The 24,291-nt window shown below is 44.2% G+C and overlaps 1 protein-coding gene and 1 long non-coding RNA gene across 4 annotated transcripts in view; one reads left to right on the top strand and one right to left on the bottom strand.

Annotated features, from left to right (window-relative positions):
- The window catches only part of Glis3 (GLIS family zinc finger 3), a 420,852-nt gene that overhangs the window by 359,049 nt on the left and 37,512 nt on the right, over nucleotides 1-24,291 (top strand). For all 3 annotated transcript variants that reach the window (XM_075973782.1, XM_075973783.1, XM_075973784.1), the window contains 2 exons: nucleotides 1,902-2,046; nucleotides 21,050-21,218. In XM_075973782.1, coding sequence (XP_075829897.1) covers nucleotides 1,902-2,046; nucleotides 21,050-21,218 — 314 coding nt within the window. The remainder of the gene's footprint in view (nucleotides 1-1,901; nucleotides 2,047-21,049; nucleotides 21,219-24,291) is intronic.
- On the bottom strand, nucleotides 45-21,229 carry LOC142850344 (uncharacterized). Its single transcript, XR_012910681.1, has 3 exons — nucleotides 21,185-21,229; nucleotides 12,960-13,044; nucleotides 45-65 (listed from the first exon to the last, which is right to left on the bottom strand). It is a non-coding gene; the product is annotated as an uncharacterized LOC142850344 (long non-coding RNA).

Below are 24,291 nucleotides of genomic sequence, written 5' to 3'. Positions count from 1 at the left end.
TCCGGGATGGCCTCTGTCTGTTGCCAAGAGAAGTTCCTTTGGTGAGACATGAAGCCTATACTTACCTGTAGGTATAATGACGAATGTTTAGATGGTTGTTAGCGATTATGCTGGTTTAGCAAAGGGGCGGTCACAGGTTCTCTTCCACCTGTGACCTCACCAGCACTGAGAAGCTGGCTTGGTTTCCGCTCTCAGGCATGCCATCCCTCTTGCTGAGTGGCTCTTAAGTCCGGCTAGGGAGCCGTTGCTTACTGCCCGTTCCCTTAGGGTTATCGTGCCATGTACTTGTTACATGTGCATTGCCATTTTTAAAACTGAGAAGTTTATACATGAAAACCACATTTGCATCATTTCCACCCCCAACTCCTCCCATGTCCCCTTACCTGCCCCCCTTGAAGCCATGGCCTTCGCCTCTGTAATTATTGCTGTGTATGCATTACCTTGATAAAGGAGCCGCGGTTTGTAGTAATTGCCCATGGCAGGATTTTGTTCTCTTTCTTCCCAGTTCCTCTTACATCTTCTGTCTCTGTTCCTTGGGCTTCACGTCCCACCCCCACACTGTGCCAGCCATACCATTCCACCAATCATTTTGCAAGGCAGGCAGCCCCCCCCCCCCCGCCTCTGACACCCACTGTCTGGGACATCTTGCTACAATTCTTCTCAGACTTGTTACCAGTTTTAGCCCCAAGCTGCAGTCCCAGACCGCTATCCCAAACTAACCCCTGACCCCCATGTGCCCTCATGACCTCGTTTCTGAGCGTCACTTTCTAGCACTTAGCATTGCTCATTTGTATTTTAGTTGTTCAACTTTGCACAGAGTCAGAGTTCTGTAAAGACAGTGAATCCTCCTGGAGTCAAGAGGGCCATGGGACATTTGTCAAAGAACTAACTGATTGCTTTGTAAGCAGTGAGGACTTGGGTTCAACCCTCAACTGCTGCCTAAACATTGGTAGTTCTAGTACTGAAGTAGAGACAGGAGAGTTTCTGGGTCTCACTGCTCAGCCAGTCCACTCTAATTGGTGGGCTGTGGGCCAATGAGCCCCTGTTTCGAGGTGGCCGGTGGTACCATGAAGATGAAACCAAGACTTTTTCTTCAGCCTGCATACATGTATAGACACATGCACATTCATACACAGACATACACACATGCTCTCATTCACACAGACACACATGCACACATTCTCACACATACAGATGCTCACACACGTGTGCATACACTAACACAAGCCCTTGCATAAATGAACACCTACATGCAATCAAATGAATCAAGTAAAGAGGTACTTATACCACATTTTAACTCCATTTTGGTCTAATTTTTACATGCGACTCACATATAAAATTGTGTGTGACTAAGTAAAGATGTACATTCCTATTTTGTGTGTCACAGCATCAGGGTTTATTATTGTTGCTGTTAGAAGTTTAATTTAATCAATTTCTATATTTAAATTTTGTTCCAGTATGTCTCCCTCATGTAAAACTTCTAAGCATCAAACACCAGTGGAGATTCCCTGACTTTTCTCCCGGATAGCTTGTGTGCCAGTAACCTTGCTCTTTACAGTGGGAACACTATGGACAAAGTCTTTCTGAGTCTGTGTCGTCACTACAACTTCTGATTAGAGACTGAGTGAGCAACTAAATGGAGGTTTGAGTTCTTAGAAGTAGGGCTACCAATGTCTGGAGTCAAACCTACTCGCAGCCACTTGCTTCCTGAAGCACCTGCCAGGTGTTCTAGGCTGGAGAACCAGTCCTTCTGTTGAGGCTATCACACTCATGCCTGCCTCTCCACGGCTGCTTGATAAATATCTGTGGATTGAATTCTTCCACCTTTGGGGCACGAGGCTTTTCCAGGTAGGTGTTCTAAGGACCAGCTTTTTCCCATCTCTTCTCTCTTCTCCTTTCAGCTGCGGTCTAGCGCTGAGCTCCACCCGGATCTCCTCACCGACTGTCTCGCTGTGCAGCCTCTGCAGCCAGCCACTTCCCCCAGAGATGCTGATGGTGCCATGGGACACTCCCCAGGGCCAGGGCCTGGGCCTGAACTCTATCCAGGTAAGAATGTAACAGCAAATCTGTTTCACCTGAGAATTCATCCATGATCGTCTGTGCTCGCGGTCAGTAGTCTGCAGCTGTTCTCCTATGTTGGTTTGGCAAAGCAGACCTTCCTGTTCCTCATAAAGAAACAAGGCCAAATAACACATTAGTTCATCTTGTTCTGGGCTTCTGCCAGAGGTTTGGTGCACTAAGCCCTCCCAGGAATCTTTGGGACTCAGAGGAAATGCTTGGCCCTGAAGCAGGCAGCAGAACACATGCGGATTCTAAATGGAGCGGTCTTCATCATCTTTCCATTTTAAGTGGAAGCTCCAGGTAGCTACAGAAAACCTTGATTATTTGTAAACCAACTTGTAAGAATATCCATGAATGTTCCTAAAACAAAGGGAGAGGAAGGGATGGTGCTCTAGATCTCTTGTCCACCTCAGTCTGAATCATAAGTGACCCTGTATTCAGAAAATTGCAGGTTGATCCGGAAAAGGGAAGACTAGTCTATCACAGTAAGAGGGCTCATCGTTTTTCTTTGATTGCATTAGCTTGCAATTTGGGTGCACTTTCAAGCCTCTGTGATGGTGGAGGAGTTGAGCAAGCATAATTAGTTTTATTATTCTACACACAGAAAGCTCTTGCAGCAAGCCATCTGAAAGCAAGTTGCACTAGCACCCTATTCCAGACAATGAGACTTTTCCATTTTCAGTGACTTGCAACTCTACTCCCATCTGCATCCGATCCCACAGCCAGGTTGGCAGCATGCTATTTTTTTTCTTTTCAGAAGTGCTAATAAGAGAGAATGAAGAATGTACTGATACATTGCAGTGGAATAGGGGAAAGGCATGCTTGTGTGGCCTTTTAAGCCTGACGGTTCTCAAGACAATCCGGTGCAGAAGAAAAGGGCATCAAAGCAGTCGTTTCTGGAGCATCCGTCATCAAAACATTCTTAATCACAGTGAGCCAGCATAGAGGAACCTTTAGCAGCTTCTTAGGGACCTATTCACTGAAACAGCATAGCTTCGTCTCCTCTAGATCCAGAGATAGAGATTAAAACTTACTTGAATGGCTGACCAAATCTTAAAGAAATACATAGACACTTCATCAAATGCATAGGACTGTTTTATAACACTATCAAAACATACTGAAAAACTTGATATTAGACATGAGTGAAGAGACATGGATGGCTTTTGTGTGCATAGAGGCTGTTGGTTTGCAAATTGATGACACACGAACATTTCTCTAGCACACTAAATGAATCAACAATCAGGTTAAAACAACCGATGAAACGTCCCTCTACTTCCTTAGGCAGTGAATATACCTTACTAAAGATCTGGAACTCAGAGTTAAGATCGAAGCTAATCAGAGGCAACTGAGAAACCTGCACACGGTAGCAACAATTTGCAAGGAGTGGCCAGTCTTGTCCCAAATCTTGGACACTACGACACCTGCCGCTCTGGAAAATGTTGTCTGTATTGTATGCATGTAACATACGATTCATTCTCAACACTCGTGTGTCGGACTGGGTGTGCATTTTTCCATGTCAGCTAGTATTTTTAAAGTTTTGGAGTTTCCAACTTTTTAAGGTGTAGTTTTAGTTTGAAATGACTTTGTCATGCTGAATAGACTTCCACTTTTATTCTCGATGCTTTTCTATATTTGGGTCTCACAAAGATCTTCAGCCCTTGCCTTGGAGCCTCCAGCTGTAGCAGAAGCGCTGTAGCACAGGCAAAAAAGCATACATTGCCACAGCCGTCCACATGGCATCTTGCAGTTGACAGGCATTTTCTGCTCTGAAATGACCTGAACTAGGCAGGTGGCCACCTTACCAGCATTTCCCTGGGGTTTTATCTCTGCAGGCCGCTTGTAAGTGCCCGAGTTTATTCTCCTCACTTTCTGTCCATTTCCCTTAGGTACTGTTGTACTTTCTTGGCCTCTGGATTATTTTTAAATAATTGATTATACCTTTTGATTTGCTGAGTAGGCAGCAAACCCAGAGGCAAAAGCAGACAGGGAGGAAAACTCTAAAACCCAACTTGCATGCCTTCTTTGTTAAGCTCTGGAAAGGCACGTGTGTGGACTGCTTGTGCAGAGCAGCCGCACATGGGCTGATGGCCTGCAGGCACATACCAACCCGCGCATGGCACATGGCAAAGGCATGCTGGAAACTCTCCATTCATTAGGGAAAGGTGAAATCTGGATGGTCAAGTCTATTTGGCAAGGGTAAGAAGTGCTTGGAGATGGGCTGTGGTGTGGTTCAGTGGCGGAGGGCTTGTGGAGCATGTGTGGGACATGGATTCCATCTTCAGCACAGCACAGAGGGCATGGTTGTTCTCTTTCCATTCTGTTAGAAAAATCAGGAAGATAAGTACCTCAAGAAAATACTTCCTTAATGATTATTATATGCCTTTCGTTGCTAGGAACAAGTCCGTGGAAACCTGTTGAGTATGTGTGAGCGTAGGAGGGGAAACCCTTAGATATGACTTTGAGCAGAATCATCCCTTAGATGTCACAGGATTCAGCACCCAGAAGGATCATTTGTACAGCATTAATATGAGCAGGGAAGAAAGCCTACACATATCTACTTCCTTTATTGAAGCAGATTTCTGAGATTGATAAGAGAGTGATTGATTGGAATAGATGGCCTGAAAAGATTTTCATTTTTGTAGACCATGCTGAGGATGATTTTAAATTGTGGTGTTTACTTTTGCACTGTTGGGAGATCCTGGGCTCCCAGCAACTTTCTGCAGCTCAGTGGGCCCCCACGGTAGGGGCGGTGGTGAAAAGGCCCCGAGACTGGACCACTTCTAGTTTCTTTTCTGAGACTATGCCCCACATCGTGGTCCAGGTCAGTGTGGGAATTCCAGGTGATTTACTGAGACTCTGAGAGAGAGGGTTTCACCGTAGGTCAAGTGTGACCTAAAGCCACTTTCAGGGCTTTAGGACCAGTCCAGTATAAATCTGAGCTCATAGAATGAGCTGATGGAGTAGGCAAGTCTAAATTTAGTGAGGGTGCAGCAGCATGGACCAGTGCCTGGTCTTGGCAGAAGGTCCGTACGTTAGCAACAGATGCCTCGGGCAAATGATCTGTCCCATGTGTGGCCACAAAAGTAATGGCTCCCTCTGAACCACAGCTGTAGCCGTGGACTCAATATGAGGTGACTTTAGTAAGCCTGTGACCTCGGTCATGAAGACTTGTGGCTAAATACTAGAATCATCTAGCAGAAACCCAATCCTTGGGACAGTCTGATCAATAGGGCTAAACCGCAAGTGAAAGCTGCCAGGTAACCCAAGAGGAGATGAGGCCTGCTCCACCCTCACTCACCCTTCAGTCGGACCTGGTGGATGGACACACAAGAAAGAGACGGTCCAAACAATGCGGGTTTCTCATGGGAAGGGTTTTGAGATATTTGAGTCCCACAGAAACTTCTATGAGATGGAGTGCTGTAGTAGGAGCTTTGGGCTCTGTTCTGCCATCCAGTTCCCGCCACCGGCTAGCTGTACCCGAAATAACAACACACAAACTGTATTCTTTTAAACACTGCTTGGCCCACTAGCTCTAGCCTCTTCCGGGCTAATTCTGATATCCCGATCAACCCATCTCTAATAAACTGTGTAGCACCGGTCTTACCGGGAAAGATTCAGCATGTCTGACGTGGCGGCTTGCTCCATCGCGTTTGCCGTCTGCCCGGGAGAGGGGAGCATGGCGTCTCTGCTCCAGAGAGCAGAGCTCTTGAGTCTGAGCTCACTTCCTTTTCCTCCCAGCATTCTGTTCTGTTTACTCCTCCCACCTATGTTTTAACCTATGAGGCCAAGCAATTTCTTTATTACTTAACCAATGACCTTCCTCCATCAGAGTGCTGATGCAGCAGAAATGAGAGACCTTCAAGAATGGTGTGTATGGAGGGGGGTATTGGTAACTGTTTCCCTTAGTTTATAAAGTAATTCTTATGTTTATAGATCTAGTAAGTCCTGTTGAACTATTCAGATTTTAATGTAGATTTAAGCTTTTCAAGGGAAAAAGGTTCTTTTTTTGTTCCACTATCTTATATAAGCATAAGAGGGAAATGAAGATTTCTTTGTAAAGTTTTATGATGTCATTAGCTCTCCACCCCATTGCTGGGAGAAGGGAGCTTTTCCCCCTGCAATAATACCAGTTTTGTAATGAATAGCACTGTGTTAACATGCTTTATGAATAGTGTTTCATTTTAGTTTAATCTCATGTTATATGTTTTAACGTATTCTCCACATTCTTAAATTGAGTATATTTGCTGTCTTTGGACAGCTTCTTAGAAAGCTGTAAACGTTGGCTCTAATTTTCTGTGAAAGTGCCTTCTATGGACTCTTCTCAAAAACTGGCTGCTAATTTAGGGGGTGGCCATTAGAGACCTCTAAACTGACACACAATTTCCCAGGAGATTAAACTTTACAGGGGAGAGCTGTAAAAGACGAGCATAGCATACATTAAAGTCTTCAGAAAGACATAGAACATTGTGAAACACATGAATATCTCTTGCACTATCTTCAAAAGCACTGTTTTGCTTGGAATTTACAAAGGGGAGAAAGCAACCGAGAAACTTCGGAGTAGGGGTGGGCAGAAGGGAATGGAGACAAAAGGAATTTGAAGGAAATACCTGACGGTGTTCTCATGATGTCTCCCCTGGTAGTGTCTTGAGCTGTCATCAGAAACTGGGTCACTTTAACACAGTGGTTCTCAACCTTTGGAGCGTGACCCCTTTGAAGGTCAAATGACCTCACTGGAGTGACATATCAGTCATCCTGCATATCGGATAACTGAGATTCATAGCAGTAACAATATCACAGTTATGAAGTAGCAATGGAAGTGATGTTATGGTTGGTGTCACCAGAGCATGAAGAACTGTATTAAGGGGTTGCAGCATTAGGAAAGTTGAGAACCATTGTATAAAGCAAGCAGTTCCTGTCAGTGATTGTCTGTTAACTTGAACTGAAGTCAGCGACAGTAAGAACAAGCCCCATGTCCTCTACTGTGGGCGCTAGCATCCCTAACACACAGTTTTAAACCTGAGCCAGTCCACCAGTGTATATAACATCAGCAGACAGCCTTATAAAAGTGCAGCTTTCTGAGCTCACCCCTGGAGTTTCCAATTCAGTAGTTCTGAACAATCTCAGAGATTTGCATCTCTGCCAGATTATTCTAACAAGTTTCCAGGTGATGCGGGATGCTGTTGTTCATCCAGGCAGCTCACTTTGGAATCCATCCTCTGAATCACAATATATGAGATGTGGCTTCTACAAAACCCCATTTGAATTTTATCAAGGGTTACTAGAGTATGGGTTACTGGGTATACATACATGTTACTCACTGTAGAAGTCTGTAGAAGGCTTACGTTTTGTTTGTTTTTAAATTAACAGTGAGCTTTTATTATGCACGCTCCATTAAAGCAAATTAAAATGTTGGTTCTCAGGCAGCACAGGCCCCACTGACATGTATGGAGCAGTTACAGCTGTTCCTACCTTTATATATTTGCAAACTGACAAATTGGGTGCTTCAGTTTGTCCTTGTGTGCCTATTCCCTTGTACTCTTGCTGGCTTTTCATGCAGGATTAAACTGAATCACGCAGTTTTCTGGAACGCACGTTGTTGCTATGAGAACATTTTTGGGGGGTGAGCAAGAAACATTCCACACCTCATCAGAAAGGAGACAAAGGAGTAAGGCTTGCCAACCGTGGCTTTGTCCCCACTGGGGAAGGACTTGGTTGTCTCTGTCATTTGTCCCCTATCTCACTACTCATTGAATACTATTTTGTCAGTAGGAGAGGAGAAGGGCCATTTGGAGCTTTGCAGTTTGTCTCAAGCAGGTCTGAAGGGATCGATGGATGGCAGGGTGGAATTCAGGCTAGAACTTAACAGCTGAAGCACTTTATACCTTGTGTGGCTGTGGAAACGAGCCAAACATGGGTTCAAAGTTCTGACTTTCTACTTCCACTGAATTTAGGCTCCAAGGGGAAAAAGAAATAGAAAGCTCATCTTTTCCGTCTGAACCACAAAGGGCTTTTTCTTAAGAACTGCTTGTTTTTGGTGTTTGTAGTCACAGTGAGAGTTCCTTTTTATTGTTGTATGGACACTATAAAGAAAGGTTAAGCATGACGTGGGGGTATAAACTGAAGGACATTACTGGAGTAACTCACATGAAACGAGATGTTTTCCAGTAATAAAGAGAGTAGTGTCAGGTCTGCATTGACTATGCTGACATCTGCCCATTCCATGTTAACCAAAATCTCTGTCTTGGGGATTGTCATTTATAGTGTCTTCCTTGTTATGGTCATAGACTGTTCAGTCCCATCATGTTCCTCACCTATGCCTTGAACCACTGCTACCCTTCTAACCCACACTGGAAGTCGCAGGCACCTCTCTGGAGGCTTGATCTTCTTCCTAAGTTAAGTCTGTATTTGCCTCGCTTCCATGAATGTTTCTAGCTGGAGTTGGCCGTCTTATTGCATGCTAACCCAGTTCTGTCTCAATGAGCATGGTTGCTCATGATTCATATCTGTCTTGTTATCATCTATCATCGACTTACCTATGTATGTATGTATGCTTCTGTCTGTCTACCTATCTTTTCATCTGTCTGACTGTCTTACCTATCTGTCAGCCTTGGACTACAGAATTGCATCTTACCCTAATGCTTTTGTGAATTCTCAATCATATCCTCAGAAATAACAGGCTTTGTGCCACTGGATCCTTTTCTCTGAAAGTGTAGAGAGAGTCTTATCACTTCCTTGTAGTAGGGAGAAGCTGCAGAAAGTGACCGGTTATTATTAAAGGGGACAAGCTATCATAATTCTACATAGGAATTTGTTCCGTAGGCTAGTCCATACCAAACTTTTTTATCTTTCTTTTTTCCCTTCCATTTTAAAGATATTTTCTTGCTATGTAACCCTGGCTGGCTTAGAACTCACTGTATAAACTATACTGGCAACTTATAGAAATCCCCCTGCCTCTGCCTTACCAGTTTGGGCATTCCAGGTATTTATCATCATGCCTGACTTTTACATCAAGCATTTCAAAGGGATGGATATGCAGTTTGAGAAGCACTGTGTACCTGCTGGCCAATGCTAATGGGAGAGACGTCCTTAGGTCTGTGTGCTTGGGTGCTCAGGCAGTTGGTAGCTGTATAAACAACAAGAGTGAATAGTGTTCCATGTTCCTTTGAAAAGTCAGATATTGTATGTCGTTAGTGACCGTGTTTTCACAAGTCTCTCTTACTGTCCATGAAGCCAATCTGCTCAAACACAATATTTACAAGTGGAAACACTTCCTTGCCTCCAACTGAGACATTCCCCTTACTGAGATTGATTACTGGGTTTAATGACATTAAGAGTTCTTAGGAGGCAGTAAGTGCTCAACATCTGTTAGTGCTAATTATTGCTGTGTTCAAATACTAGGAAATGTATATTACGGTCCTGAGCAAAATTACCTGCCACCCCGGTGTTCTTTATTGTTGTTTTTAGGAATGGGGGGGGCGGTTAAGAAATTAAATTTTAAATCAGCATCCTTTAGCAGACTAAATGAAAGCTAAAAAAGAATTCTTTAGATTTTCTAACCCTATACTCTGCGTAGTATAGGGTTAGAAACACATTGTGTTTCGAATGTAGGAGATCTACTGTGTTGCTTTAAAGATAAAATTGGAATCAGAAGCTCACCACTTTAGGGTCAGTCAGTGGCCCCAAACTCACAATGCCAAAATTACGTTTTGATGGCTACTAGGGTTTGAATACAAAAATAGTGCTTTGGTTGTTTTTATTTTCGTTTCAGTGACAGAGTGTCATTCAGAAAGATTGTGGGACTAAATCTGAAGCCCCATCTTGGCTCTCTGCCTACTGGGTGTTGTGTTTATGAAAGCTACTTTCCCTTTAGAGTAGGTGCTGATAGGAATTCCATAGGGCTGTCCTGAGAGAACAAAAAGGAAGCCAGTGGGCTCACTGTCAGCTTGCAAGTTCTCAGTGACCCTCTTTCCTTTCCTTCCTCACTTCCTCCCTCTTTTCCCTCCCTCACTCCCTTTTTGTTTCACAGACTGTTGGTAAGCCACGTTGAGCTCTGTGGCAGACACCGGCTCCCCTTTTGTGCCCTCCTTGTATCCTAGGTAGTGCTAGGTAGAGAATTCACAGACAGGCAGTTTCTCCCAAGAAGCCAAGACAAGATTAAACCATGGACTTGTAGACCTAAGTCCCATTTTCAAATCTATGCATGAGACTTTTTTTTTTCCATTGCCACAAAGAGACTGAGTCTCATGGGACTGGCTTTGCAGACTACCCACACCATGCCTGCTTGAAAAATAGGCTTAGTGAATAGTGAACCTGTGAGGTGAAGCAGGTGCAGGAAAGAGGCAATCGTACTGATGGCCTGGCCAGTGTGATTTCATACAGCTTTTGCGGTGGCATTGCTCAGGTATATATAGCTTTGGTCTCTCCTGGTGTCATTTTATAAATGGTCTCTTCCTCGCTCCATCATTTTCCTCAAAATGCAGTCCACGGTATTTTGCCTATAAAACTATTTTTGGCTATTTTCTTCCCTCGATTTATTTATTATAATTCATATTTCTCTAATCTTACTGTGACGGTGTTCTCTTTGTAACAATTATACAGCACGTAATTTGTACACCAAAGATCAGCAGACTGCCCACAGGCTGTATCTGGCCTGCCTCCTGTTTTCATTATGGCCAGAGAACTACTAGTGGTGATTTTAAGAATTCTAAAAGTAAATTTAAACAAAATACGTTTAAGCTTTGTGTGAGGATAGCTGTTTAAATAGCTGAGGGTATTCTTGCCTACAAAACCTAAAAACGCTGGTCCTTTCCAAAAACAACTTTGTGACCTCAGCTTCAGACTTCCATCTGGAACATTTGTCAATGACCAAATGAAATCAAGGAAGCCATAAATTTAATTAAGTAAAATAAATTAATTAAAGTGGAGAATGCATTATAAGTTAAGAACACATAATGCATAGGAATTTGGCTGGACCTGTACTCTTTTAGATTTAGCAGATACTTCAGAAGTCCCCCAGCCCATGGCCTTGCAGAGGTCTTTATGAGACCCAGCAATGAAGGCAGATAGATGGGAACAAACAGTCTCCCCGTAAGGGTACCAGGCCACGCTTACTTCTGTTTGTCTTCCCTGGGATGATGCTCTCAGAGCCCTTAGACTAGAGGCCCTCAAATAGAGGGATCCCTGAAGTCACCAGCTAGCAGGAAGATCTACAGAGGCATCCTAGGGTGGGATGCCCTGACAAACATGCTTCTCTCATCCAGAAAGAAGCTGCCAGAGAGAAAAGAACTGAGTTTTGGCATGATGAGCCAGAGGCAGGCAGCGAAATCCAGGAACCATCATGGTTTCCCCCTGTCCACATTTGTTCCTCCTGGAAGGGGAAGTGTCTCAGGGCGTAGAGTAGCACAGATTTTTCTCAAGTCAAAACCTCTCTGAGATGTACATCAGTCCTCAGGAATAAAACAAGGAGTTGAAATGTCAAGTTTGAGGGGCCCACTTGCTCGTATTCCAACAAGGAAGATACTTGCTTACTCAAAATACGTTTTGTCTCACAGTAGACCTGGAAGTCGGCATAACTGAAGACTGTTTCCCAAATAGAGAAAATTATTCAATTAAAATTCCTTCCAAAATGTCATATATGAGCATAATTTCATGCTAAAGCATGAATGTCTGCTTGGAAATCAAGTAAACGCCAAGGTGAAGAAAGTCTGTGAGGACGGAAAAAGGGGTTACAACAAAACCAACTTGGGTGTCTGTGCAGTTTTGCCTCAGGTTAGTGGCAATTGAAGACTGGTTCCTTACTGCCCCACAGGCCCTATAAAGGACTATTGTCACCAACCTTTCCACATCTAGGAAGAGAGGTCTCTTCAGAGTCCACAGATCAGCATTTCTTTCTGCTAGAAGAGCATGGCAGTCAAAACCAGATTGGCCGTCCTTGCTACAGATGCGTTTCCAAGCAGCCTCCACTGCAGGTGGTTTCAGAGTTCGTGCAGAAACACAGCAGGTGGGATCATAGATCCTGCCTTTGATAGTGTAGCCGTGGAATACATAGTAAGGGTTAGAGACCTGGTATGTTTACTAAAATGGTTATTATTTTTTATGAGTAAGTTGGACTTTGCTACAAAGACAGAGCCGAGGAGAACTTTTTAATTACTTCCCGGAGCAGTTAGCCATGCCAGCTCCATCTTTCTCCCTTCTCCTTTTCCATCCTGACTTGAAAGGGGCTGAAAATCTAAAGTACAGGGAGAGAGGAAATGCAGCTACCCAAAGGGAAGTCTTGAGTGGTCTGTATGTTCACATTATCCTACCGACTTTTCTGTGTAACTTAAGGTGAATAAGTGGGAGGGCTGGTACTCCAGAGGAGGGAAGCACAGTCTGAGATTTGAGGTTTGATGTGTCATGCATTGTCTGGAAAGATTTAAGAGGGCTGCATGAAATGTTGGCCCCGGAGAAGCGCCTGAGTGATGCCATCCAAATTGCGACAGAATGTCTTTGTTCTGTCGCAGTACAGATGGGAAACTTCCCGAACAGAAGCTAATTACACCTGGTATTTCAGGATGTTTGATGGTAACCTTTGGCATTCGTGTGGGTGACATATCTTCTAGCTGGACCATGGTAGATTCCAGAAAGACTTGAGAGCGTGCATGCACTCCCAAACAGTAATGACGTCTTCCCTGGTGGTAAATCTAGCTGCATGAGCTGGAAATGTAATTGGGCTGCCTACACTGAAGTTTGGAGTTCCTGGGAGACATCTGTTTGTAAGAGAACCTGAATATTCATCTAACTATCCAGACATCAATAAATTCTTACTGTACCTTATTTATTTCTGTTCCCCAGTGATCAGCGGTTCTATTAAGCATAAAGCTAATAGGTACATTCTTTAGAGCGGTATCCTTACATACCTTAATCCGGCAGCCTCCTAACACAGCGGTTTATCCATTGCCAGGTAGCTCTCCTGTCAGGAGACACATGTATGTTTTCTTTGTCCTAGAGCATTGGAGACAGTTGCCATCAATTAGCTGAGGGTAGCATGTCAGGGATGGACGGGTATTGTCATTTTAGTCTGACAGCCACCCGATGCGCTTGAGAGGGAATTGTTTCATTACGCTGTTATCGGGGCTGCTGGATAATGATACTCCACATTGCAAGGGGGATGGTGGTGAGACAGGCAGAAAGAATGGATTTTCAGTGATTGGCAATATTAAAATTATTCATGCTGGAAGGAGAGGGGAAAGATCAGAGGGATGGATGTGCAAACCCTTAAGAAGCGGCTTCCTCCTAACACAGGTGGAATGTGGGTGCGGAACGACGCCCTACTTGATGGAGAGGCAGAGGGGCGGGCAGTGCCCTGACATCAGGTGGGAAGGTAAAAAGGAACAGCCCCTTCTCATCCGCAACAAGCATTAGCATAAACCGGGGTCTCCCCCATTCTCCAATTAACTTTAGAATTAAATTCAGGCTCCCTAGCAGATTGCCCTGGCAGGCATTTTCCTTGCTAGGAAACTCTCTCTGGTGTGTGAATTTAGGTCAGGAAGGCGTTTTCCATCCAATGACATCCGATGGAGGTGTTCTGTGAAGAACAGCAGATGGTATTAGACTTAAATGTTCACTTTTGGTGACTAAGTTTCTAGATGCCTCCAATATTGGTCAGTTTCCTCAGAACATCTAAAGGGAAGCCTTTCTTTAAATTCTGAAAAATTAACCAAAGCTGAATCCGTATGCTCTTGGAGAGGAGAAGCAAACAAGAAGCCCTGAAAAATGTAAAAATACTTGAAGAAAAGCTAAGCTTCAAGAGGGACAATTGTGTTGACATTTTAGGAACAGCCCATTTTCGCTCCTTAGTGAAGTGCAGCCATGCATGAAAATGACTTGTTATCTTCTACACTGAAATGTATTATGGGCTGTATCTCAAAGGTGTGTATTACTCCTTCAAAGTGAAGGACAACATGTTAACCCTGTGCGGATTTGTTCTAGTCCTCAAATACTTTGTAGCACTTGCATAAAAATATTGAACAATAAATAGCTGATTGAATATGATGCATAAACTCCTCCCCAGTGACGAATTCCAGTGCACAGTTATATTGCAGTTTTTCATCTGGGCTTTTAAAAAAGAAAGCTTAATCGGATGTTTACCATTTTGGGGCAATGTATGTTTTTGTCATTCCCTAATCATATTAAAATTGCATTAATTACAACAATATGATAAGAATTACAATAAAATGATAAGAGCACTTTGTGGGTGAATAACCAGAGTTCAGCCTTTGTGCTGTGTGTTTTTAATTTTTAATCGTATTCTATTTTCTACATATCAGTGTGTTGACTGCATGTATGTCTGTATGACTGTGTACCACATGTGCAGTGTTCACAAAGGCCAGGCTGGAAGAGGGCACCCTTCCCCTGGAACTGGAGTTACAGGCATTTGTGTGTTCCCAGGCAGGCACTGGGAACCAAATCTGGGCCTGCTTCAGGAGTAGCACATGGTGTGAACTGCTGAGCCATCTCTCCATCTCCTATTTAGGTTTTCAATGTATTATATATTTATATTTTTCCATGCAATCCTGTGAAGTATTATCCTTTTGAAGATGAAGAAACATCGGGCAGTCACTCGAGCTAAGCCTCAAACCCAGATCCATGTGACTCCCATTGTGTTCACTCTTGTTCCCAACCATGCTGACTGACACTGTCTGTCCTGAGCGCCTGATTTCTGATGGGGCCAATGGAGCCAAAATCGCCACTGCAGTTAAATGGCTTATTGAACTCCTCCCAGGTCTAAATTTCTCCTCTTGGGAGAGAGACAGAAAGACAAGATTAAGATCACCTTTCATGCGGACCCTCTAATTCTTGCTAATGTCTACTTGAGAGCCAATTTACCTCGGGCTCATCGATTAGTTTGCTCCTCTGAGCCTTGACCCTTGAAATTCTGCCTGAGAGATGAATGGTCAGCCTAGACTTCTTTCCTTATGCTAGCCACCAAGCAATTAATGTCATTTCTCGGGAGCACAAACATGGCTGTGGCATTCATTACAAGTAAGAGTCATCATCTTCAAATAAGTTGGATTTCCTTTCCAGTGAGGACAAGTCAGAGCTGGGCTAGGGCTTCTCAGTAGCCATGAATGCCCTGAAGTGAGGGCTTACAGGGAAGCTCAGTGGTCTCCACAAACACAGTAATTCTCCTCTAGGCTCATTATCGACAGCCCAGGACATCCTGCTTGCTACAGTAAAGGCGCACATAGCCGATTGCTCACGAATCGCCCTGCAGGCCCCACTCCTTGCCTTGCCTGTGGATCAATATGCGTCTGACATGGATCCGAAATCTTTATTTGGGCAAAAGCACATTTCTTACCAGCTGTTTGTTTTCCAAACGGAATAATTCAGTTAATTTCTTGTCTGGATTAAATCTCTTTATCAAGGTTGAGAACGGGTTGGGACAAAGAATTTTTTTTTTTTTTACCATCTAACTGAGAATGTTGCGGCGGCCACCTGTTTGCCTTTACTCCGGGATGCCTTTTCAGACGCACTGCTAGACATGGATGCACTTTGTTTTGAGTCCGCCGGGCCCTCGAGAGAGAGTGTGGGATGGTGGTTAGGGCCATCTGACCTGAAATCTCACTTTGAATTTTGCCTTCACTATTTGTTCACCAAGTGACCATAGCCATCTCATCTAACCAGGAATCCATAAATAGCAAATGTCCTTGGCATATGACAGGTATTCAATCAATCATAACTGTGAGTTCTCCAATATGGAGAAGGGAGTTGATATAATGAAGCTGAGACCTGGGTCATCCCCTGCTACTCCGTGTGTATCTCTGGACCATTTTGAAAGTCACAAGAAGTTTAGAATCTCAACATGTCTCAGGCTACAATCTAGGGTATCGGAAAGTATGTTCTACTTCCATGGCTCTTTCTGGGTTATTGGATTATTTAATATCAGAGAACAAAAGTGTAGCTGCTCACACAGTTTTGAACAGGAAAACATACTAGCTATTCCTCACTTCCCTGGGGGCTGAACCTAGTTCTGCACGTGCCAGCCCAGGTCATTCCCAATGAGCTATATCCATAACTTCTTCTTTGGTCTTTTGTTTGAGGCAGTCTCACTAAATTGCCCAGGCAGGCCTTGAACTTGAAATCTCTTGCTTGTTATCTAGGATTACAGGTTTATTCTATCAGGCCTGTCTATGCTAGCTACATTTTTTTTTGCCTCCGACTGACAGGAGAGTCTTTGTGCCAACCATCTGAATGGATGGAAACAGTCATCAAATGATGTGGGTAGTAGTTCTAGCAGACCTAGGATGGCAAGGCAAGAAGATCTTTATTTGGGGTCCCTAAAGTACTCCTTGTATCCTCTGTTCACATGGTGAATACCTCACAAGGGAAGAATCTCCAGATGTGCCTTTCATTAGAAATAATATATTGTTATTAATAATATAATACATTAATAAATTATAACACTATAATATCATTTCATAATAATATGCTGTAATATTATCTTAACATAACAATTACTAATAATATATTAATAATGAATAATATATTGATAGTTATAATAGAGATATATTGATTGACATTAACTGAAATAGTCACGAGCCTTTCGTGGCTCCAGCAGCCTTTGAGATTGCTTCTAGGAACCTCATGGATCTCAGAGCCACCTCTGCCTGTCACTGCCATAAGCCAGGCCCCATGAGAAAGAGTCCATAGTGGTAGGGAAGAGAGCTCCTGGCTCTGGGCAGCAGGCAGAGTTCATGCATTCATTGGTTGTCCAAGCTTTATTTCCTTGGGGAGTTCACCATCTCTTAATCACAAAGGCAATAAGGGTTTCTAGTTTGTTCCTTTGCTGTGCCTAATCAGTTGTTCCAGCTGCCAGTCACCAACCCTGTCTGGAAGTTCAGTGAAAAGCCCCCTTCGAGCTTTGGAGACTGCACTGACCCCCAAGGTGACACCAACAATGAAAGCTGCCCCCAGGGGCAGTCTGTGTCTGGTTGATTTGGTCACAACAGTTTTGTTAATATTGTGCTGTGTGCTGGAGGGATCCATTTTCTTCTTGAGGCTTTGATCAATAGGCCACATTGTACACTCCACTGGTTGATTTGTGGAAATCATTTTGAGTAAGTGTGGAAATATTTTTTTTTCCTTTCGTGAATAACCTCATAGTTCTACTCCATCGTGCGGATTTTCTTCCTAAGATTGGAAATCCCTTGGCAAAGCCTGTGTGCTCGTCAGTAAGCATATGCTGGAGCAGGCACGGCTGCGAGGAGCCGGCAGGTATTGAAACGTAAGAAACATTAGTGAAGATTTAGCACCTGCCATATAAAAGGAGGTACTGGAATGCTGTGTCCAGATGAACAAATAATACTTGGAAACGATACACTTAAGATACATCCTAGATGTGTCGTTTGATAAGGTTAGACATTCCTGGGAGTCACTGTGGATAGAAAAGACATTTTCTGGATGACAATGGCAGTTTCTGAAACTTGCTGGTCTTCGATAAAGGCCAAGGATAGTTAGTCCTATCCCAGCCAGAGCTACATAGCTAACTGACTTCAGATGGTTGTCTTTTGGATATATATTAGAAAGCCATGCTTGTGTCTCTTATTACTTATCCTCCATTCATTTCATTATTTTGGTCATAAGTAACATCTGTAACCAGCGATTTTACCCTGGACTCCGCAGGCAGACTGTCCTGTATAGACATTGACACTAAGTTTCTTCCAACTAAGTTATACTCTGTAATTCTTGTAAAATCTCTCTGATTTTCATCCCATGTCCTACAACACAGAAGTAAAAAGTGACTGGTTTTCTTTTGCAGAAAAGTGATCAGTTATGCCCTGTGTAAGAAACTATTCAGATGCTTTCACATTCAGACTTTAAGTTGAAGCCTGAATCCCTCTCTCTCTTCTTCTCATGGGGTCTCTTGTAGAGAACCCTTCCCTGTTTCGAGTATTCTATGTCAGCCATAGCTATAAAGGGAAGGACTGTGGATGTGTGTTTGACGTCAGAGCACTTGGAAGACCCAGTCCTTTGCCTTCAGCTCCATGCCCGTCACTCCAGATGCCTTACCCTACACACCTTCTCCACCACCTCCTGCCCGTGGTCATGGTAGTATACCTTCCTAGAGCTTGGACAGTCCTGGCCTCAGTTTACCAGCACATTCCTCCCTCCCTACCCCAGGACTCCTAGATTCCTCAAGATTAGGCCTCTGTGGCATGTGTCTGCTGACAAATCTGAGAGAATAATACTTCCCTGGGGCAGCCTTGGATCAGGAGGGAGTAGGAATTGTTGGATAAAATTTCCAACTGGAGCCCCAGGATAGACTTTATTGACATTTAGATGGTTTGTCTTTGCTCATTAAAAAAGCAAACATGACTTGATACATACAGTTGGAGATAACAGATACTAAACATGTCTTGTTTTATAGTTTAGCCCAGGACCAAGTTTTGTGTCTGCCATATGGTAGCTGCTCCATAAATATTTGTGGAGTGATTGGCACCTTAGAGAATGAGAAGAGGCCAGGGCTGTAGCTCGATGCTAAGTCACTTTCGCAACATACATAGTGTTCTGGGTTCAGTTGCCAGTAGGGAGAGGCAGAGGAAGGTGAAAATACTAAAATAAGTATGTCAAAGTGGAGGACTAAACAAAAGTGCTCAAGTATAAACTGTTGTAATACATTTGGGATGTGCTCACCTACCTGGTTGTAGAGCCACAGATTAGTGTGAGGTCAACATTAGGAAATCTTAGTATTTTGATAGAATTAACACACAGAGACATTTCTCCATTTTCAAGCTAAAGCCCACTCAAGGTCAGGAGTACACAAATGATACGATACAATAACTATAACTATATATACATATATATATATACACACACACACATACATGTGTATATATGTACTTAGCAGGCTCATCATTTAAAATAATGTTAGATGGAAAAAGGATGGATGGATGGATGACAGGTGTTTGGTTGTGACTTGGCTGGGAGAAAGGATAGTTCCTCAGCAACCCCTCACTTTCAGTGACAGGCTATAAATAACACCATATTGTCTAGCTTATTAATTGTAGCTAATGTGAAATCCAACCAAAGCAGTTACTATGGACCTTTGGGAAGCGCCGTCTTTTCTGCTGAACCACATAGTAAAGCGTAGCATGCTTCCCTGTTGCCCACTGGGTTGCAACAGCCAGGGCAGTGCTTCCCTTGTGATAAACAGAAACGCATACACACAACAGGACCTCGGGTAAAGAAGCAAAGGCTGAATTCAGCACCAATTACAAAATAAATGATAGCTGCCGTTTCTATACTTAAAGCAGGTTTTTATAAAGGTAGCTGTGTTCTCGTGGTGTCTCTGTGACCTTATTATTCCATTAGATTTTAGAACAGTATATAAAACCCAAGCTTCATGCTGACAAACACCAATATTGAAACTACTGCTACAGTCAGTCCAAACAGCCTTCTCCCCTGGGCCACGTCATTATTCGGAATCCAAGCAGAATTGAGGCTCCCTGAACCAGCAGGGCACAAACGAGGGCAGTGATTCATAAGGTGACTCCAGCGAGTTTGGAAATGTGCAGCTTCCAGGGAGGCTGACGCGCACAAGAGAAGCTCGGGGTTGACTTTTTGAACTAGTAAGCACTTCCTGGCCTCACTACCACTTTTTAGGCCTCGGAGGACTCTGGAAGGGTGAAGGTTTCTGAGGACAGGAGTGAGTGAGCCTGACAGAATGCTGATCTACCAGAAATAAACCCTTCAAATCAGATCACAGCCGTGTCAGTAGCGTTTTGAGCGGGAAGATGGTAATTTTGCCTCTTCACACACTTCTCTAAGTCCTTGAACTTGCATTCCATTGGATTAGTCTTTGTGGGGCTGGGTCACCTGGGGTCTTAATTTCTACCCTGGTGGGGTTGGCTGAAAGCGATAGCGGTCTAAAAATACAACTCCCTGAACTTTTAAACCTTCAAATCTTTTTTGATAATATGACTTTCTTAATCTTGAACTTGATTTCTTTAATTAAAAAAAGATCCGTTTGTTCTTTGATATTAGTAAAGTTCAGACGGAGCAGAAGTGGGCACAGGGCAAAGCTGTGTGCGGAGAAAGAAGTGAGGGAGCATGGGTAATGAGGCTTCTGACTGCAGCCTAATGAGACATCTGCCGAGCAGGTACCCCACATTAAGGTCCTTCCTCGCCCATAGACTTGGAAAGTGACAAGCCCTGGTTATCAGGTGACAGGATACCAATTAGATGCTGTAAATGGGCACATGGGCAAGTTTGAGGTCAGATACAGTTCTCACAGGTGAGGCTGCCCCAAGAACAAGGCCGTGACTTCCCGTCAGTGTGTGATTGGCAATGGTGGGGAAAGACCCCAGAGCTGTATGTGAGGGCTGCCTTTCCCTATTTTGTCACCTTGGGTAAAGACTTCTTTAGAATAAAAAGAAGAATATTTATCACACCATCAAAGGAATGCTCGAGTCTGCTAGGCTTTTAGTTAGAGGGAATGGGGCCCTGTGCTGGGACTGTAGTTATGAGGGTTCTGTTATCTTTACACGGACCGTGGAGGGGCCTGACCCACAGTGTCTAACTACATGGTGGGAAGAGGCGGAAGGCCTGTTTTGTGCCCCTGCAGTCAGCATGCATCACTCACGTGTCGTCTTCCATAGCTAAAAAACAGACACAAAAACGTTTGCATAGAAACAAACAGCACAAGATGGAGTAATTGTAATGACCAGATAGGGAACTGTCAGGCCACACGGCCCTTCAGAGACCAAGGTGAGCCTGAAGCAAGCCCAGCTGGAACTCCTGAGGTCGCGTGAAGACACAGAGCCAGGGAACCTGTTCCGCCACGGAAGCCAAAGCTGTGCGTATCCACGAAGGGGAGAACTGCTCCCTAAAAGGCACTCAGAGAAAAACAAACAAGTCCCTGAAATATGCTTGCTGTCAGGCTCGGTGTTTAAAACGGGGCCTCCTTCAGGGCACCGTCTCATGCTGCCTCTCTCTCTCTTGGTTTCAGCTCCCATTTTCGCCAGCAGTCATTCAAGCCGAAGTGGAACAGCTGCTGGGGCCGTGCCACCCCCACATCCTGTCAGTCACCCTTCTCCGGGACATAATGTACAGGGGAGCCCCCACCACCCCTCCTCCCAGTTACCTCCACTCGCAGCTGTGGACGCAGGCACCGAGAGGTAAGGCCATCTGTCTCGCTCTCATAATAGGTGTTGCCGCCAAGCCTCCCTCCACGGAGAGGAGCGCTGACAGTTGCTGGATTTTATTAATAATCCGTTGGTGGGCTGAGTTACCCAGGGGTGACATTTTAAAAGTAACATACACAAAGCATGTGGACCAAATATCTCATTATCTGTTACATTTTTTTTATATAACAAAATAAAATGATACTGGCATTCAACCGCAGCTCAAGTGTCAGGAACTAGAAAATGTATCACAGCGTCCCAGCTTTGCCCCTTCACCTTGTTTCGGGCTCAGTTTTCAGTGAGTTGAGGGGCTGGCTCTCCAGGTATAAACGACCCCATAGTCACACAGTGTGAGTTTGTGTGCTAGGCAGCCTTCCATAGTCACAAAATGACTGAAAAACAGTAAACGTACAAGTTGGCCTTGGCTCATGGTTTCAGGGATTTCACCCATGGTCACTGGGCCTTGCTTTGGGGTCATTGGGGTGGAAGTGTGTGGCAGAGGGGCCTTTTTCACCTCATGGTGGCTAGAAAGCAAAGAGAGAGACAGAAAGGGACTACATTTCTCCATTTTCCCCTTCAAGGTCATGTCCCCAACAACCTAACTTCCTTTCACTAGACCCCACTTCCTCAGAGTTCTACTTCCTCCCCAGGGAGAAGTCCAGGGTGGTGCCCGGGCCATGTCTCAACACACAGGCCTTGGGCAGTTGTTCAAAATCCAGACGGCAGGACCTTGGGAGAAGACAGAGTGACAGAAAAGGTTGCATGATAGCCAGGAAACGACTGTTCCCTCAATACTTTTTGTTGGTGTCACCCTCGGAAAGAATTTCTATAGGAGGACCCCTAAATAACTGTATGTTTCCATTTTGCTTCTGAGATCTCCAGTGGCTTTAAAGATTTGGGGCTAGACATGGTTCTCATATCTCTACTTCCAAGATGCATCTGTTTCTGTGAACCACAAATCCAAACAGTTTCTCAGTGAGTTAAAGACAGGATGGCACAGGCGTCAAGAGAAAAAGACTTTGCCTCCTCACAGATGAAAGGGCACAGCATCTCAGACAGCAAGGGCACCTGCAAGATGAGGAGAAGGTGGGCGTGCAGCAAGTACAGGGTCTCGGCCACTCCGGATAGCAGGATGCACGTGGATGATGATTTGGTGATGGCGGGTGGGCTGGCTTCTGTGGAAGTCAGTGTTTTCAACCAAGAAGTTGCCCTCATCCTCCTGGAAGCAAATAACCAGTGTGAGAAGAAGCATGCAGTGAAGTTGACATCACAAAGGAAGGACTCTGCATGAGAACACCATGAGAGACAGGGAGGGTACAGAGTGAAGCTACATCCGGGTTCCTTGGGAGCAACATGGTGCCTTGAAGTAAGACAAGGAAGTCAGGAGAATTCAATCAAGAGCTTTACTAGGAGGCAGACTTTTGAAAGAATAAAGAAGAGCCAAACCAGTACCCAAGTTATCTCTAGAAAACTGTGCCCCTAACAAAATTTGAGAAATAAAAAAAGAAAAGGACTAATAAATGGAGTTTCAGAGCATGACTCTTATGAGATAGTAAAAGATCCACATGTAGATGTATGTGATAATTAGAAACGAGAATCAGAAGGTACAAATTATTTTAACAGCTGTGTGCACGTGGTAAGTGCCGCTTCCCCTGGGAGGAACTGTCAGCAAAAGCATGTCTGTGGTCACCATGTCATGGTCACTGGAAACATGAACTCTATCCTTCAGTTACCTGAGCCTATCTCTTTTAGCATCTTTACAGTCCCCAAATGGACTAAAGATGGTGTCACCACGGCACGCAGTCCCTCACACAAGGCTGCTCAGACAAATACAGGTTGCCTTGGCAGGACTGGGAGGGTTAGGGTTGGAATCTAGAGGATGTTCAGTGATCTCAGTGATCCATAACGTAAGGAACCGTGGAGTGGGGAAGGAAGAAGGGAGTTGGGACAGCACAGTAGCTCCGTGGGAATGAGTAAATAGACATTTTCACTCTTTCGGATTTATATTGCTGCATGTCCTCGCCACGGGATCTGAACTCTGATCCCACCCCTGACTGACTGGGCAAATGTGAGATGTGGGTTATCTCTCCCCGTCAGGATAGAGAAGAGGATGCCATGAAGAAGCCCTGAATTAGTCCCTGTGTTTTCACTAGGGACCAGGATGGAACCGCAAAGAGGAAATGGACTCACCTTCCGCTCTGGCTTTGTCCATCTTTGCTCTGTTTGCCTGGGAAATCCCCCAGTAAAAACTCCAACAGCTTTCTTAACGGAAACAGGTTGATCACACGTTGCGATTTTAGTGGGGCCCTGGCATCTTTTCCTGCTTTGCAGGCATTGATTCATCATTTACTTAGCTCTAGCTCATTAATAAAATGGCCTGAGTCACCGTCAGAAGTTAGCAAAGGCCCACGGCAGCTGCCCATCTAACGTCAAGCTCTTTGATCCTGCCCATCGTAAAATAAATGTACCGGCCTTCAATTTGATGAGAGTCTATTTTTATTTTTAAATGCTAACTACATGGCACATAATTCCAGGGATTTGAGCAACAACACATCCCCTGATGTTGATTTGAACTTCTTAAGGGAAGTGGTGTTTTACCGTGCCGTGATGTATGAGCCACCACCGGTACTTAAGGCGACAAGTGGCTACCCTTGAGAGGAACTCGGTGTCTTTGGAAATGCTAATTCTTTGGGCTTAGTATGTCTGTTATGCCAACAAATCGCAAAAATATTTATGGGCAGCCATTTTGAAATGGAAAAAATCTTTAACTTCAGTTTGCATTGCTCATGTTTAAAAGAGCATGTCAGCCACCTCGCTTCCTTCTAAAGGCCACAAGCACAGTACACTTCGTAGTACCAGTGACAGGGATAGGAGCTTTGGACTCCCTACAAAGGGGGGGGGGCTTACTAAAGATTTCTTGAACCCCACCTGAGGGATAAGATGGAAACAAATGAAAAGATTGGGTCTCTTTGCAGAATGTGTAGTCTGGCGCAGGACTTAAGATCATAAAATATTGGGAATCCTTGCTTTGGAAAAAAGTAGTTAAATTGTCTTTACCAAATAAAGC

The sequence above is a fragment of the Microtus pennsylvanicus genome, chromosome 5 (assembly GCF_037038515.1).
Source record: "Microtus pennsylvanicus isolate mMicPen1 chromosome 5, mMicPen1.hap1, whole genome shotgun sequence".
NCBI classification, from domain to species: domain Eukaryota; kingdom Metazoa; phylum Chordata; class Mammalia; order Rodentia; family Cricetidae; genus Microtus; species Microtus pennsylvanicus.
Note: the sequence above shows the minus strand (reverse complement) of the source record. Positions and strands in the feature narration are given on the sequence as shown.